Raw genomic sequence first — 13,546 nt, forward strand, 5'->3', positions numbered from 1 at the left:
AGTCTTGTAGTATCTGCCAGAGTAATGAGGGGGCATCAAATCTTGGCTCTGCTAGATCCCACAAACGTCTAAAGTACCTGGTCGTGTAATAAGAGGACCATGAACCTTAGCTCAGCTGGAGCCAACATAGGCTCATGTTTCCTGCTAGAGGCGAGTGAGGGCCCACAAGCAAGTACTTTTATATCAGAGACCCGCAAAGCAAAGCTCAGGTCAGAGCAGAGCAATTTCAAGGACTTACATAGTTTTCATAGATGAGCTTGAAGTATTTCAACCTCAGGTCCTCCACGCCATCGGTCACCATATCGATGTGGGCAGCTTCGTGTATGTTACTTCCACAGAGGTCTGTCCAAGAGGTTGTGGACGAGGAGGAGTGATTGAGGAGAGAAGAAGATAGACATCCGTTGAGCAGGGAAGTGGACAAACTTATTACACACCCTTAGATTCCCTGTCCCTCCACATTGAGGATGAGTGGAAATCACGCGAGTATTAAAGAGAAATAAAATAAGGTGCTGTTATCGATAAAGGCATTCTGGTCATTGACAGTTCGAACATGTAGGTTCAGCCACTTGGAAGTCAACTAAATTATTTGGATACAAAACTCTACACACAATAGTCCTATCGCTGTCTGTCAGTCATCCCACATGTACTGACAGTCCTATTGATGTCCATCAGTCTTTTCACATGATCTGACAGCCCTCTTGCCATCTGGCAAGCCTTCCATACACCCCAGGACCCACACCAGCTCTGCGTCCAGACATGCATGCTCCCAGTTCTTTTCTCTCAGTCGGTGCTGCGGTCACTCACTCAATCTTTGCCTGGTTTTGGCGAAAGCCAATCTTTTTCACCCTGTTTTCAGGGGCGGTTTCTTTTCTTAGAAGAGCCTACATTAATTCTTTGTGTGGAATAGGATGAAGGGGCGGATTCCATGAGCAAACCTCTAGTTGAAGATGGAGCAGGTGAGACCCTCTGCTGGGGCAGTTCACCCCTCTTTCATATTACAAGGCTAGCAACAGCAGCAGCATGTGCTGCAGAGACCAGACTACCCCGCACTTGGGGAGGCAGCATCTTTCAGAGTCCTGCTGTGGCTAGAGGCAGCTCTGCGGGGCTGATGTTCAGGTGAGTAGAACCTACCCCTTGGAGAGGGGCAGGGAATCTAGGGTTCATAAAGTTTAAAGATCAAAGAAAGAGCTCACCAAAGTAGAGAGCATGGTTCCAGCTGCTCCTCCACAGCTCTGGTGAAGGAGTGTGGGGGCAGCTTTCACGGGGGAGTGTGAGGGCAGCTCTTGTGAGGGACTAGAAGGGTAGCTATCATTGTGAGGGATTGTAAGGGCAGCCCTTGATAGGGAGTGCAGCTCTCTTGATGGAGTGTGATGGCAGCTCTGCTGAGGGAGTGTGAAGGAAGCTCTTGTGAGGGAGTGTGAGGGTAGCTCTTTTTAGGGAGCATGAGGGAAGCTCTTTTGAGGGAGCATGAGGAAAGCTCTTGTGAGGGAGCACCATGAAGGCAGTGTGAGTGGGTCTGTGGGATTTCCAGACCCTTCTTGGCAGAGCTCCCAGAATGGATCCCACGGCGGGAGGGGAGGGTCTCACAATGGAGCCTGCGGATGGTAAGGAGGGTCTCACAATGGAGCCCGCGACGGGTGGGGTGGGTCTCACAATGGGGCCCGCGGCGGGTGGGAAGGGTCTCACTCAAGTGTAGGGCCAGCAGAGGTCATCAATCCCCAGGGCAGATGGGGGCAGATGTGAGCCAGGGGTCACTGTTCTGTGTCCAGGCCCGGGTTGCACACAAGATGTCGGACAGCCTGGAGCCAGGCAGGTGTAAAACTGCCCCGCTGAGGCTGACGCACAACCTGGGGCCAGGGAAGCTACAATTGCCTCATCTTGTCTCATTATATCCACAGTGGCCATTGGCACCTGAATCTCCACTCGAGAGTCAAAGAGCTCCAGGGGATTTTACAATCTGCGGGCAGTCGCCATGTTTCACTGAATGACCCACGTTCTCACTGAGGACACCATTCATGCTGCACACTGTGATGTGCACATCACTCTTAGGCCACAGCACACCACGTCCTATACAAACACCAACACACTAGTAATGCCCTGCAGTTTATGCCAGCCTCTCTGTATCAGCTGCATGTCAGACATTGTACATCAACAGCCCTTTCAGCAGTGAATCAAACATTATATCCCATACACACTGTTGTAGTGTTCATGATTAGGCTCAAGGTGCGCAGGGAAAGACCACACTAACACAGCAGTTAGTTCAGAAGTCTCCAAAATTAAAGGCTCACCAGCTCCCACTTTTTAGGTCGAGCGTGAGCCCACGCACAAGTGCTGCTCTGCGAAGAGCTGTGGTAGTTGAGTACGGAGAGAAGCTTCACCCACTCCCCGCCCTTACTTTTCATTGGCTTTTGAATTTGTCCTTTGTAAATGTTTGCTTCTGATTCATTATGATGCTGGTTAGTCCCTCCTTAGTACAATCATGTCGTCATTTGTATCCTCCCATGGCTACTGGCCCCTTTACTTTGCAGACACCTCCTTTTCTCTGCAGACACCTCCTTAGTCTCTGCAACACCTCCTCAGTCTCTGCAGACACCTCCTTAGTCTCTGCAGACACCTCCTTAGTCTCTGCAGACACCTCCTTAGTCTCTGCAGACACCTCCTTAGTCTCTGCAGACAACTCCTAAGTCTCTCCAAACACCTCCTTAGTCTCTGCAGACACCTCCTTAGTCTCTGCAACACCTCCTCAGTCTCTGCAAACACCTCCTAAGTCTCTGCACACACCTCCTTAGTCTCTGCAAATACCTCCTCAGTCCCTGCAAACACCTCCTTAGTCTCTGCAAGACACCTCCTAAGTCTATGCAAACAGCTACTCAGTCTCTGCAGACACCTCCTCAGTCTCTGCAGACAACTCCTAAGTCTCTGCAAACACCTCCTTAGTCTCTGCAGACACCTCCTTAGTCTCTGCAACACCTCCTCAGTCTCTGCAAACACCTCCTAAGTCTCTGCACACACCTCCTTAGTCTCTGCAAATACCTCCTCAGTCCCTGCAAACACCTCCTCAGTCTCTGCAGACACCTCCTAAGTCTATGCAAACAGCTACTCAGTCTCTGCAGACACCTCCTTAGTCTCTGCAGACACCTCCTAAGTCTCTGCAAATACCTCCTCAGTGTCTGCAAACACCTCCTAAGTCTCTTCAAACACCTCCTTAGTCTCTGCAAATACCTCCTCAGTCCCTGCAGACACCTCCTAAGTCTATGCAAACAGCTACACAGTCTCTGTAGACCCTCCTCAGTCTCTGAAAACACCTCCTTAGTCTCTGCAGGGACCTCCTTAGTCTCTGCAAACACCTCCTCAGTCTCTGCAGACACATCCTCAGTCTCTGCAGAACCTCCTCTCTCTCTGCAAACACCTCATTGTTCTCTGCAAACACCTCCTCAGTCTCTGCAGACACCTCCTTAGTCTCTTTAGACACATCATTAGTCCCTGCATACACCTCCTCAGTCTCTGCAAACCGTCCTCTGTCTCTGCAAACACCTCCTTAGTCTCTGCAAACACCTCCTCAGTCTCTGCAAACACCTGTTTAGTCTCTGTAGACACATCGTTAGTCCCTGAATACACCTCCTCAATTCTCTGCAAACACTTCCTCAGTCTCTTCAGACACCTCTTTAGTCTCTGTGAACACCTCCTCAGTCTCTGCAAACCCTCCTCTGTCTCTGCAAACACCTCCTCGGTCTCTGCAAACACCTCCTCGGTCTCTGCAAACCATCCTCTGTCTCTGCAAACACCTCCTTAGTCTCTGCCAACACCTCCCCAGTCTCTGAAAACACCTCTTCAGTCTCTGTAGACACATCGTTAGACCCTGCAGACACCTTGTCAGTCTCCACAGACCCTCCTCTGCATACAACTCCTAAGTATCTGCAAACACCTCCTTAGTCTCTGCAGACCCTCCCCTGTCTCTGCTAACACCTCCTCAGTCTCTGCAGACACCTCCTTGGTATCTACAAACACCTACTCAGTCTCTGCACACCCTCCTCAGTCTCTGCAAACACCTCCTAAGTCTCTGCAAGCACCTCCTCGGTCTCTGGAAACACCTCCGTAGTCACCGCGAACACCTCCTCAGTCTCTGCAAACAACTCCATAGTCTCTGCAAACACTGCCCTAGTCTCTGCAGACACCTTCTTAGTCTCTGCAAACACCTCCTCAGTCTCTGCAGACACCTCCTAGGTCTCTGAAGACACGACCTCTGTCTCTGCAAACACCTCCTCAGTCTCTGCAGACACCTCCTTAGTCTCTGCAAACACCTCCCCAGTCTCTGCAAACACCTCCCAAGTCTTTGAAGATACCTCCTCAGCCTCTGCAAACACGTGTTAGTCTCTGCAAACCTCTCCCTAGTCTCTGCAGACACCTGGCAGTGTATGCAAGGATCCCGAATCTGCCCCAGCTTTTTCCATACTTGACCTCCTCGGACACCAGAGATGATTTTCCATTTTCTATTATATTCAGGGCAGGACGGTGGGGTCACCTGCTGGACAGGCAGGGATCCCACTTCAAAGAGGGCAAGAGCCGAAGGACGGACTGGGCACTAGTGAATGGCCCAGCAGTCCTCAGGAGCCTTGGAGCTAGGCCTGAAAGGTGGCAGAGGCGCGTTTCTTCCTTTTAAGAAGGGCTTGCAGAATATGGTAGGTGAGCTAATGAGGCCTTGTCCCCCTCGAGTCCAGGGTAAAACGTCCCTGCGTGTACCGGGCACCAGAAGTGTTGCACAACAGCACTCCATGGGGGGGCTTATTTGAGGCAGATGCTGTGTGTGAGTAACTGCCACATCTTTACTGCATAAAATTGTAATTGTAAGTGTAGCTTGTAAAGCGCATAATCACCGTCAGGTCTCTAAGCGCTGTGAGAGAGAGCCCTACACAAGTGCATGGCAAGGAAATGATTGATTAAGTTGTGAGTGGAGGAATGCAATAGAAAAATGCAGTTCGCTGTGATTTTCAGTGCCGGATGCTTGTCCGCACTGTGCAGTCATCGCGAATGGCACCATGCAAAGCACAAGCGGGCGCTGCTTTCCTTTCTGCCGCTCGAGTAGATATTTACTCGAGCGGCAGCATTCTCAGTGCGAATGGGCAGTTTCTCAATGCGAATGGTCTCAAGCATATGTGACCACTCCCAATGCCAGCACTGACCCCCCTGCATTGAGAAATCTCGCTGAGAGGTTTATTTTCCACGCTCCCGCTCACCAACTTGATGTTGACGATCCCCAACGAGGAAAAATCACATTAGGAGGTGGATTTTCCTTGCTCGGGCTCACCAACTTAACGTTGACAAATGCAAGCGAGGAAAAAAATCTCAGCAGAGCAGAGTTTTTTGGTACTCCACGAGCTCCGCGTAACGAGGAGTGTGGAAAAACTCTGCAAACTCCGGGAGCAGAGCGGAGTTCACCGCCCTGGCTTACTCACGACCATGCCATCTGAATCTGCTCAGCCGCATACGAAGTCCTTATACTTCAGGGATGATTCAGGGTATGGTTGCAACCGGTATCTTCCTTGACCTCCTCTGGGGGAGGGATCTGGTGAGGACCCCCTTGGACTCGAAACCCCAGCCGGTGTTTGGCTTCTACTGAAGGCTGCCTGGGGCAAGTTTGGCGCATGTGACGGAGGGACAGGTGAGAGTGTTGGGAACAGGTCTGATGGGCAGGTGTCCCACTCTTGGTTCTGGCTACTATCTTCTTCCCGAAAAGGGTGGTCATCCCCACGGACATCTTCTCGCAGGTCGATGGATGCAGGTTCTGCTTCGCCTATCGGCTGAATCCATATGAATTGGAACTCATTCCATGTGACTTACTCTGTGCCTTTCTGAGCTGCTATTTTTTTGCTATTGACTTTGGTGACGATTCCTGGATCGAGTTCAAATGGCAGTCTCAACTTTTCTCTGGGATGGCGATCTTTCATCAACCCATGGTTACCCACTTGGAGTTGACTCTCTTTCTCTCACCCCTTCTGTGAAGTGTATTTGTTGTTACAGAGTCTTTGAGAGTCAGTTTTGTGAAATAGTTGCTCCCTCCCATGCGGGGTGCTGGGGAATTGTGTCCACCATGGACCTTCCAAAGCACAGCTTGGTGGGAGAGACGCCAGTTGCGGAATGGGGGGGTGAATCTGTACTCTTGCAGGAACCGGTACAGCGCATATTCAACAGTGGTGCCTTCTGCTACCACGATCTGAATCACTTTTGTGAGAGTTCTCATCAGACGTTCAACCTCCCCATTGGCAGGAAGCCACTGGGGCATTATGCGGCAGTGTTTGATGCTTCAGGATCTCAAGTAGTCGGCCAATTCTCTGCCATGGGGCACTAGGACCTGACTAGGTGATGACCGGTGTGGGCTGGCCAGGCTGGCTCATTGCAAGGCAGGAAGGGCATTCTTGTATTACTGTTTCTCCTTTCTGGTCCAGCCCGGGAAACCATGCCGTGCTCCTAAACCTGCTCTTTCACTTCACTATGCCTTGATGCGCTCCATGTGCGAGGAGAGCTGCCTTCTGTGTCAGGCTTTCTGATAGCACAAGCCACAGGCCTCGTGGAAGTCACCCATCACGTGACAGTTCCTGGTGGACTCTGTGCAGCGCTCGGAAAATGGACTGGGCTGCCTCTGTACAGAAAGATGTTGGGTTCTGAAGCAGCTGTCAATCACCAGTGGTGGCTGCCTCTATGGCTGTTTCCAGACAGTCATCCTGCCATGTGGCTTCCAATACTTCTACCAGAGACATCGGGAGCAGCCTGAAGCAATCCACAATTAGCCGGCGTATTCTTCTGTTTCCCGGGCTTCAGCTGTATCGTGAGGGGTGGCCAGTCGAGTGAGCCAGGATAGGAAACCCGCTGGGGTCTGAGTGCCAGGTTGGTAGTCCACTGTGAACTGGAACTCTTAAAGTTGTAGGATCCATTTTTCAATTCTGGTTGGAGGTGTCGATGAAGGTCCTTGGAACAGCGGGATCAGTGGTTTGTGGTCCGTGATGACGGAGAAGGGGTGCACATATAGGTAGATGTAAAAATGCCAGCAACCTTACAAGACGGTGATTGCTTCACACTCTATTTGGGAATAGCGATGCTCGGTGGGTGTGCGTGGCTGGCATATACCATTGGTGCCCATTCTCCGCACTCCAGCCCTTGAGCTAGCACAGACCCCAGACCTGGTAGCACAGCCGTCCCAGCGAGGTGCAGGCAGCACAGCTGTTCCAGCGAGGTGAATGCAGCACAGTTGTCCCAGCGAGGTGAGGAACTGCAGGCAGGGTGCAAGGGCTGAGGCACACTTGGATAAGCTGGTACACTCATCGCCAATGTAGTGTTCATGATTAGGCCCCAGGCGCATGGGGAAAGACCACACGAACACAGCAATCAGTTTAGTAGTCTCCAAAATTAAATCCACGCCCGGCTCCCCCATGCTTTTTATTCCATGCATCTGGCTATACGCCAGATGCTCCGATTACACCCATGCACACGGAGGTCCACAAGTCTACCCCCATATGTGTAACTTACACAGTGGTGTCCCCCAGCTCTTTACGACACTACAACTGTCCTGTCTGCTGCCATACAATCCATTCACACCCAGGGCACTCTCAATCAATCAATCAATCAATCATAGCATTTGAATAGCGCACTACTCACCCGGAGGGTTTTAAGGCGCTTTGGGTAGGGGGGGTTTGCTATTGCTCGAACAGCCAGGTCTTGAGTTGTCTCCTGAAGGCGAGATGGTCCTGGGTCAGCCGGAGGTGGGTGGGGAGGGAGTTCCATGTCTTGGCCGCCAGGTAGGAGAAGGATCTTCCTCCGGCGGTGGCTCTTCGGATGCGTGGTACGGCGGCGAGGGCGAGGCTTGTCGAGCGTAGCTGGCGGGTGGGCGTGTAGAAGGTCAAGCGGTCGTTGAGGTACTTGGGGCCCAGGTCGTGGAGGGACTTGTGTGCGTGGGTGAAGAGTTTGAACGTGATTCTCTTGCTGATGGGGAGCCAGTGTAGGTCCCTCAGGTGTCCGGAGATGTGGCTGCGTCGGGGGATGTCCAGGATGAGTCGGTCGGAGGCGGTCTGGATGCGTTGGAGTCTTTTCTGTAGCTTGGCTGTGGTTCCGGCATAGAGGGTGTTTCCGTAGTCCAGTCGGCTTGTGACGAGTGCCTGGGTGACCATCTTCCTGGTTTCGGTCGGGATCCATCGAAAAATTTTACGGAGCGTGCGTAGGGTGTTGAAGCATGATGAGGAGACAGTGTTGACTTGTCTGGTCATCGAGAAGGAGGAGTCCAGGATGAAGCCCAGGTGGTCTGTTGGCTTGGGTGCGCTGCCTAGGGCCGGGGGCCACCAGGTGTCGTCCCAGGCGGAGGGTGATGGTCCCAGGATGAGGACTTCCATCTTGTCTGAGTTCAGGTTCAGGTGGCTGTACTTCATCCACTCGGCGACGTCTTTCATCCCTTCGTGTAGGCTAGTTCTGGCGTTGGCGGGGTCACTGGTGAGGGAGAGGATCAGTTGGGTGTCGTCAGCGTAGGAGATGATGTTGAGGTTGTGTTTACGTGCGATGCCTGCAAGTGGTCTCATGTAGACGTTGAAGACGGTGGGGCTGAGTGATGATCCTTGCGGTACGCCGCAGATGACTTCGGTGGCCTTGGATCGAAACGGGGGGAGGCGGACTCTCTGTGTTCTTCCGGCGAGGAACGAGGTGATGCATTCCAGAGCCTTCTCTTGGACACCTGTGTTGCTCAGGCGTTGGACTAGGGTGCGGTGGCAGACCGTGTCGAACGCTGCGGAGAGATCCAGGAGGATGAGGGCGGCTGTTTCCCCGTTGTCGAGCAGGGTTCTGATGTCGTCGGTGGCAGCGATGAGGGAGGTCTTGGTGCTGTGGTTGGCTCGGAAACTGGACTGTGAAGGGTCAAGGGATCCGTTAGTCTCGAGGAAGGTGGCAAGCTGGCTGTTGACAGTCTTCTTGATGACTTTGGCAGGAAAAGGGAGGAGCGAGATGGGGCGAAAGTTCTTGAGTTTGGTGGGGTCCACTGTTGGTTTCTTCAGTAGGGCGCTGAGCTCGGCATGCTTCCAGCTCTCCAGGAAGGTGGCGGTTTCGAAGGAGATGTTGATGATGTCCCGCAGTTGGGGTGCGATGATGGCGTCGGCCTTGTTGAAGACGTGGTGGGGGCAGGGGTCGGTCGGAGATCCGGAGTGGATGGTGTTCATCGTGCGGGCTGTGTCTTCGGTGGTCACCGTGGTCCAGGTGCGGAGGGTGGCGGTGGGGGGCGTTGACTCGACGGTAGGGTGCGTGGATGGTGCGCCGAAGCTGTTGTGGATGTCGGCGATCTTACGGTGGAAGAACGAGGCGAGAGAGTCACAGAGGTCTTGAGAAGGAGTGATGTCGTTGTTGCCTGTGCTGGGGTTGGAGAACTCCTTGACGATGCTGAAAAGTTCCTTGCTGTCGTGGGCGTTGTTGTCTAGTCGTTCCTTCAGTGTTTTCTTCTTGGTAGTGCGGATGAGCTGGTGGTGCTTGCGGGTGGCTTGTTTGAGGGTGGTAATGTTGTCTGTGGTCTGGTTGAGGAGCCAGGCTTTCTCGAGGGTGCGGCAGTTCTTCTTGGAGTCTTTGAGTTCGTCGGTGAACCAGGTGGCTTTCTTGCTTCTGGGTCTGCTGGGAGGGTTCTTCAGTGGCGCGCGGTCGTCTGTGCAGTCGGTCAGCCACTGTGTGAGGTTGCGGGCAGCTTTGTTGGGGTCCGTTGTGCTTGCGGGCGGGTTCTGGCTGAGGGAGGTGGTGAGCTGCTCGGCGGTGATCTTGCTCCAGCTCCTGTGAGGAACCTGTTGCGGGTGGTGGTGGATCATTGTTCTTCTGAAGCTGAAGTGAACGCAGCTGTGGCCTGTCCAGTGAAGTCCGGTAGAGTGGCTCTCAGCTGTATGTCAGCCGTTCTAAACACACAGCATCTCAACAGCAGTCTGTCAGCCATTACACACCGACAGCACAGTCAGCTGTGAACCAGACATTATATCACTACAAACTGCCCTGTGCACTGCCATATAATCTGTACACACCAACACCCTTCTCAGCAGTCTGTCAGCCATTAGACACTGACGGGCCTATCAGCAGTGTGTCAGCCATTCTACACAGACAACAGCTGTATCTGCAGGCCATCAGCCATTCTATACACACTATAGTTCTGTCAGCAGTCTGTCAGCCATTACACACTGACAGCCCTATCAGCTATGCATCATACATTATATCACTACACATTGCACTGTGCACTGCCATACAATCTAAACATACCAACGCTCTATCCGCAGTCCGTCAGCCGTTCTATACACACAACAGCTCTTTCTTCCATCTGTCAGTCATTCTATACACGCAGCAGCTCTATCTGCAGTCTGTCAGTCATTCTATACACACAACAGCTCTATCTGCCGTCTGTCAGTCAGTATATCACACAACAGTTCTATCAGCAGTCCGTCAGCCGTTCTATACACACAACAGCTTTATCTTCCGTCTGTCAGTCAGTATATACATACAACAGTTCTATCAGCAGTCAGTATATACATACAACAGTTCTATCAGCAGTCAGTATATACACACAACAGTTCTATCAGCAGTCAGTATATACACACAACAGTTCTATCGGCAGTCAATAAATACACACAACAGCTCTGTGGGGATTGGAAACATTATGACCCGCTTGCCGCCTGGCTGATGAACTGGGATCACCGCCTGAAGTATCGAAGGAAGTAAGAAACCTCGGAATGACCATGGACTCCAAGCTGTTAATTAATGCCCAAGTGGACAAACTGTCAAGATCAAGCTTTGTCACTATAAAAACTCTGCAACAAATATTCCCTCATTTAGGATTTCCCCAAAAAGTCCAAGATACCATCTCCCTTGTTCTGTCCAAACATCAATTACGCCAATAGCCTCTACCACAGATCATCTTTAAGTACCATGAAATAACTACAATGGATTCAGAACTCTTACATATCAAACCGAGAGAACACTTCTCCCCTGCCTTAAAAGCACTGCATTGGTTACCGGTTGCCAGAAGATCCACGTTCAAGCTGCTTTGTATCACCCACAAAGCAATACATGGAATGGGACCTCTATAGGGAATAAAATCCCCAAACACATTTAACAAAGGAACCTCTGCTCTAAAGGAGCATCTCACCTCAAAACCCCAAGATACAAGAAACAAAACATGGATGGCACATCCTTCTCTGTTCAAGCAGCCAAACTATGGAACTTTTTACGCCTCAACATTAGACCACCGACGACCACCTTATCTTCAGAAAACGACTCAGGAATTGGCTCTTCCCCACATAAGCACCAAACTCAAACAGAAATGTACAGCATATTCCTCTGTATGTAAGCATTTATGTACCTATCTTTGTGTATTGCTTTGTATAAACATGTAGAATAATGTTGTTGTTAAAAAAAACATTTTTGGTCTACAGGTACTTACTTCCATTGTGCATCTATGTACCTTCCATGTTCTTGGATCTGTGTATCTGTTACTTTACCTCTGAAAAAGCATATACAATGCACTACCCTATTTCTTATCCTGTGCCTCTATCAATATCTTTAATCTACAAATACTTACATCCATTATGCATCTATATACTTTCAATGTACTTATGGATCTATATATTTATCACTTTCTTCTAATTTAACATTTCCAATGCCCCTGCCTATTTCTCAGCCTTCACTTCTCTCAATATATCTTCTAGCAAAATTTTCTGACTCATCTCAAACTTCTTATTACTACTCTTTCCAATGCACTACCCTATCTCCCACCCTATACATCTAACAATATATCCTCTGCATCCACTCTCTCATTTATCCCAAACCCCATACCAATACTATGATCCCCAAAATAACCCTTTCTAGGCTCTCTTCTACTCTACCCCTCCTTGCATCATCTGACACCTCTTTTACTATAACGACCTTCAAAACAAACCTTTCTAAACTCTTCCCTCTGACTCTTCCCCTCCAAATACCCTTTTTACTCATCCAAAAGCCTCCTAAAAAAGAAAGAAAAAAAACACTCTTCAATCCCTCCACTATCCTCTTCAATCTTCATATTTTTAGTTTTCCATTTACTTATGACATATGTTTGTATTTAATTCAAAATGCAAATAAAACTTTCTTAAACTAAAATAACAGACTAACATGTTCACTTCTCAAATTCCATATTCCACTATACTAATTCACCACTAATCCTTTATCGGTTCCAGAGTAGAGTGCTACTCGCCAATAAAGCATTTCAACACCTCATCAAGGTTACAAGCGCTATATAAATGCAAACCTTTTTCCCTTCTCTACCCCTCCCCAACCCTTCTCAATCCAAATAACTGACTAATATCCACCACTCAAATTAAGGTCCTGTTTCACCATACTAATTCAACACTAATCCTTATGGGTTCCAGAGTAGTGTGCTACTCGCCAAAAAAGCGCTTCAAAACACCATCAGGGGTAGCAAGCGCTATATAAATACAAACCTCTTTCCCTCTTCTATCCCGATACCTACCCTTCTTTATCCAAATAACTGAATAACATATCACCCACTCAAATTACTTTATATTTCACCATACTCATTTTCAACCCTAATCTTTTATGGGTTCCGGAGTGGCGTGCTACTCACCAGAAAAGCACTTTAACACCAATCAGGGGTAACAGGTGCTATTTGAATGCAAACCTTTATTCCCCTTCTATCCCTCCGCTACCCTCCACACTCCAAATAACTGACTAATATCCACCACTCAAATTACTTTATATTTCACTATACTCATTTTCAACACTAATCCTTTATGGGTTCCAGAGTAGTGTGCTACTCACCAGAAAAGCGCTTCAACACCCATCAGGGGTTACAGGTGCTATATGAATGCAAACCTTTCTTCCCCTGCTATCCCTCGGCTATCCTTCACACTCCAAATAACTGACTAATATCCACCACTCAAATTACTTTCATGTTTCACCATACTAATTCACCACTAATCCATTGTGGGTTTCCGGAGTAGCGTGCTCCAACACCCCATCAGAGGTAACAAGCGCTATATAAATACAAACCTTTTTTCCTCTTCTATCCTTCCCATTCCAAATAACTGACTAACCTATTAACCACTTAAAATGTACTTACATGTTTCACTATACTAATTCAACACTAATTTATGGGTCCCGGAGTAGCGTGCTCATTGCCGAAAAAGGGCTTTGAGGCCTCATCAGGGGTAGTAAACGCTATACAAATGCAATTACAGTACAATACAATCAGCAGTCTGTCAGCCATTCTATACACACAACAGTTCTATCAGCAGTCTGTGTACAACAGGTCCATACGCAGTCTGTCAGTCATTCTATACACACAACAGCTCTATACGCAGTCTGTCAGTCATTCTATACACCCAGGAGGCCCTGCCCATTGAATACGAGGGATCACCGCGGCCCACCCTCGAGAAGCCCCCTTGGCCCATGCTTTAGCTCACCGTATTTTCTCCCCAGGTACCGCAGGATGGCGCTAGTTTGGAAAAGCTCAAAGTCGCCATCTTGGAGTCGCGGCAGCTGCCCGAAGAGCTGT

General features: G+C 49.7%; 1 protein-coding gene across 1 annotated transcript in view; it reads right to left on the minus strand.

Annotated features, from left to right (window-relative positions):
• The window catches only part of LOC147736660 (glutathione S-transferase P 1-like), a 63,025-nt gene extending 49,485 nt beyond the window's left edge, over nucleotides 1-13,540 (minus strand). The window contains exons 1-2 of the mRNA XM_086953801.1: nucleotides 13,455-13,540; nucleotides 239-342 (exon numbers count right to left, since the gene is read on the minus strand). Of these exons, the coding sequence (XP_086809927.1) occupies nucleotides 239-301 (63 nt within the window). The 5' untranslated portion in view covers nucleotides 302-342; nucleotides 13,455-13,540. The remainder of the gene's footprint in view (nucleotides 1-238; nucleotides 343-13,454) is intronic.
• Nucleotides 13,541-13,546: the final 6 nt, after the last annotated feature.

This window comes from Lissotriton vulgaris, chromosome 1_2, assembly GCF_964263255.1.
Source record: "Lissotriton vulgaris chromosome 1_2, aLisVul1.2, whole genome shotgun sequence".
In the NCBI taxonomy this organism is placed as follows: domain Eukaryota; kingdom Metazoa; phylum Chordata; class Amphibia; order Caudata; family Salamandridae; genus Lissotriton; species Lissotriton vulgaris.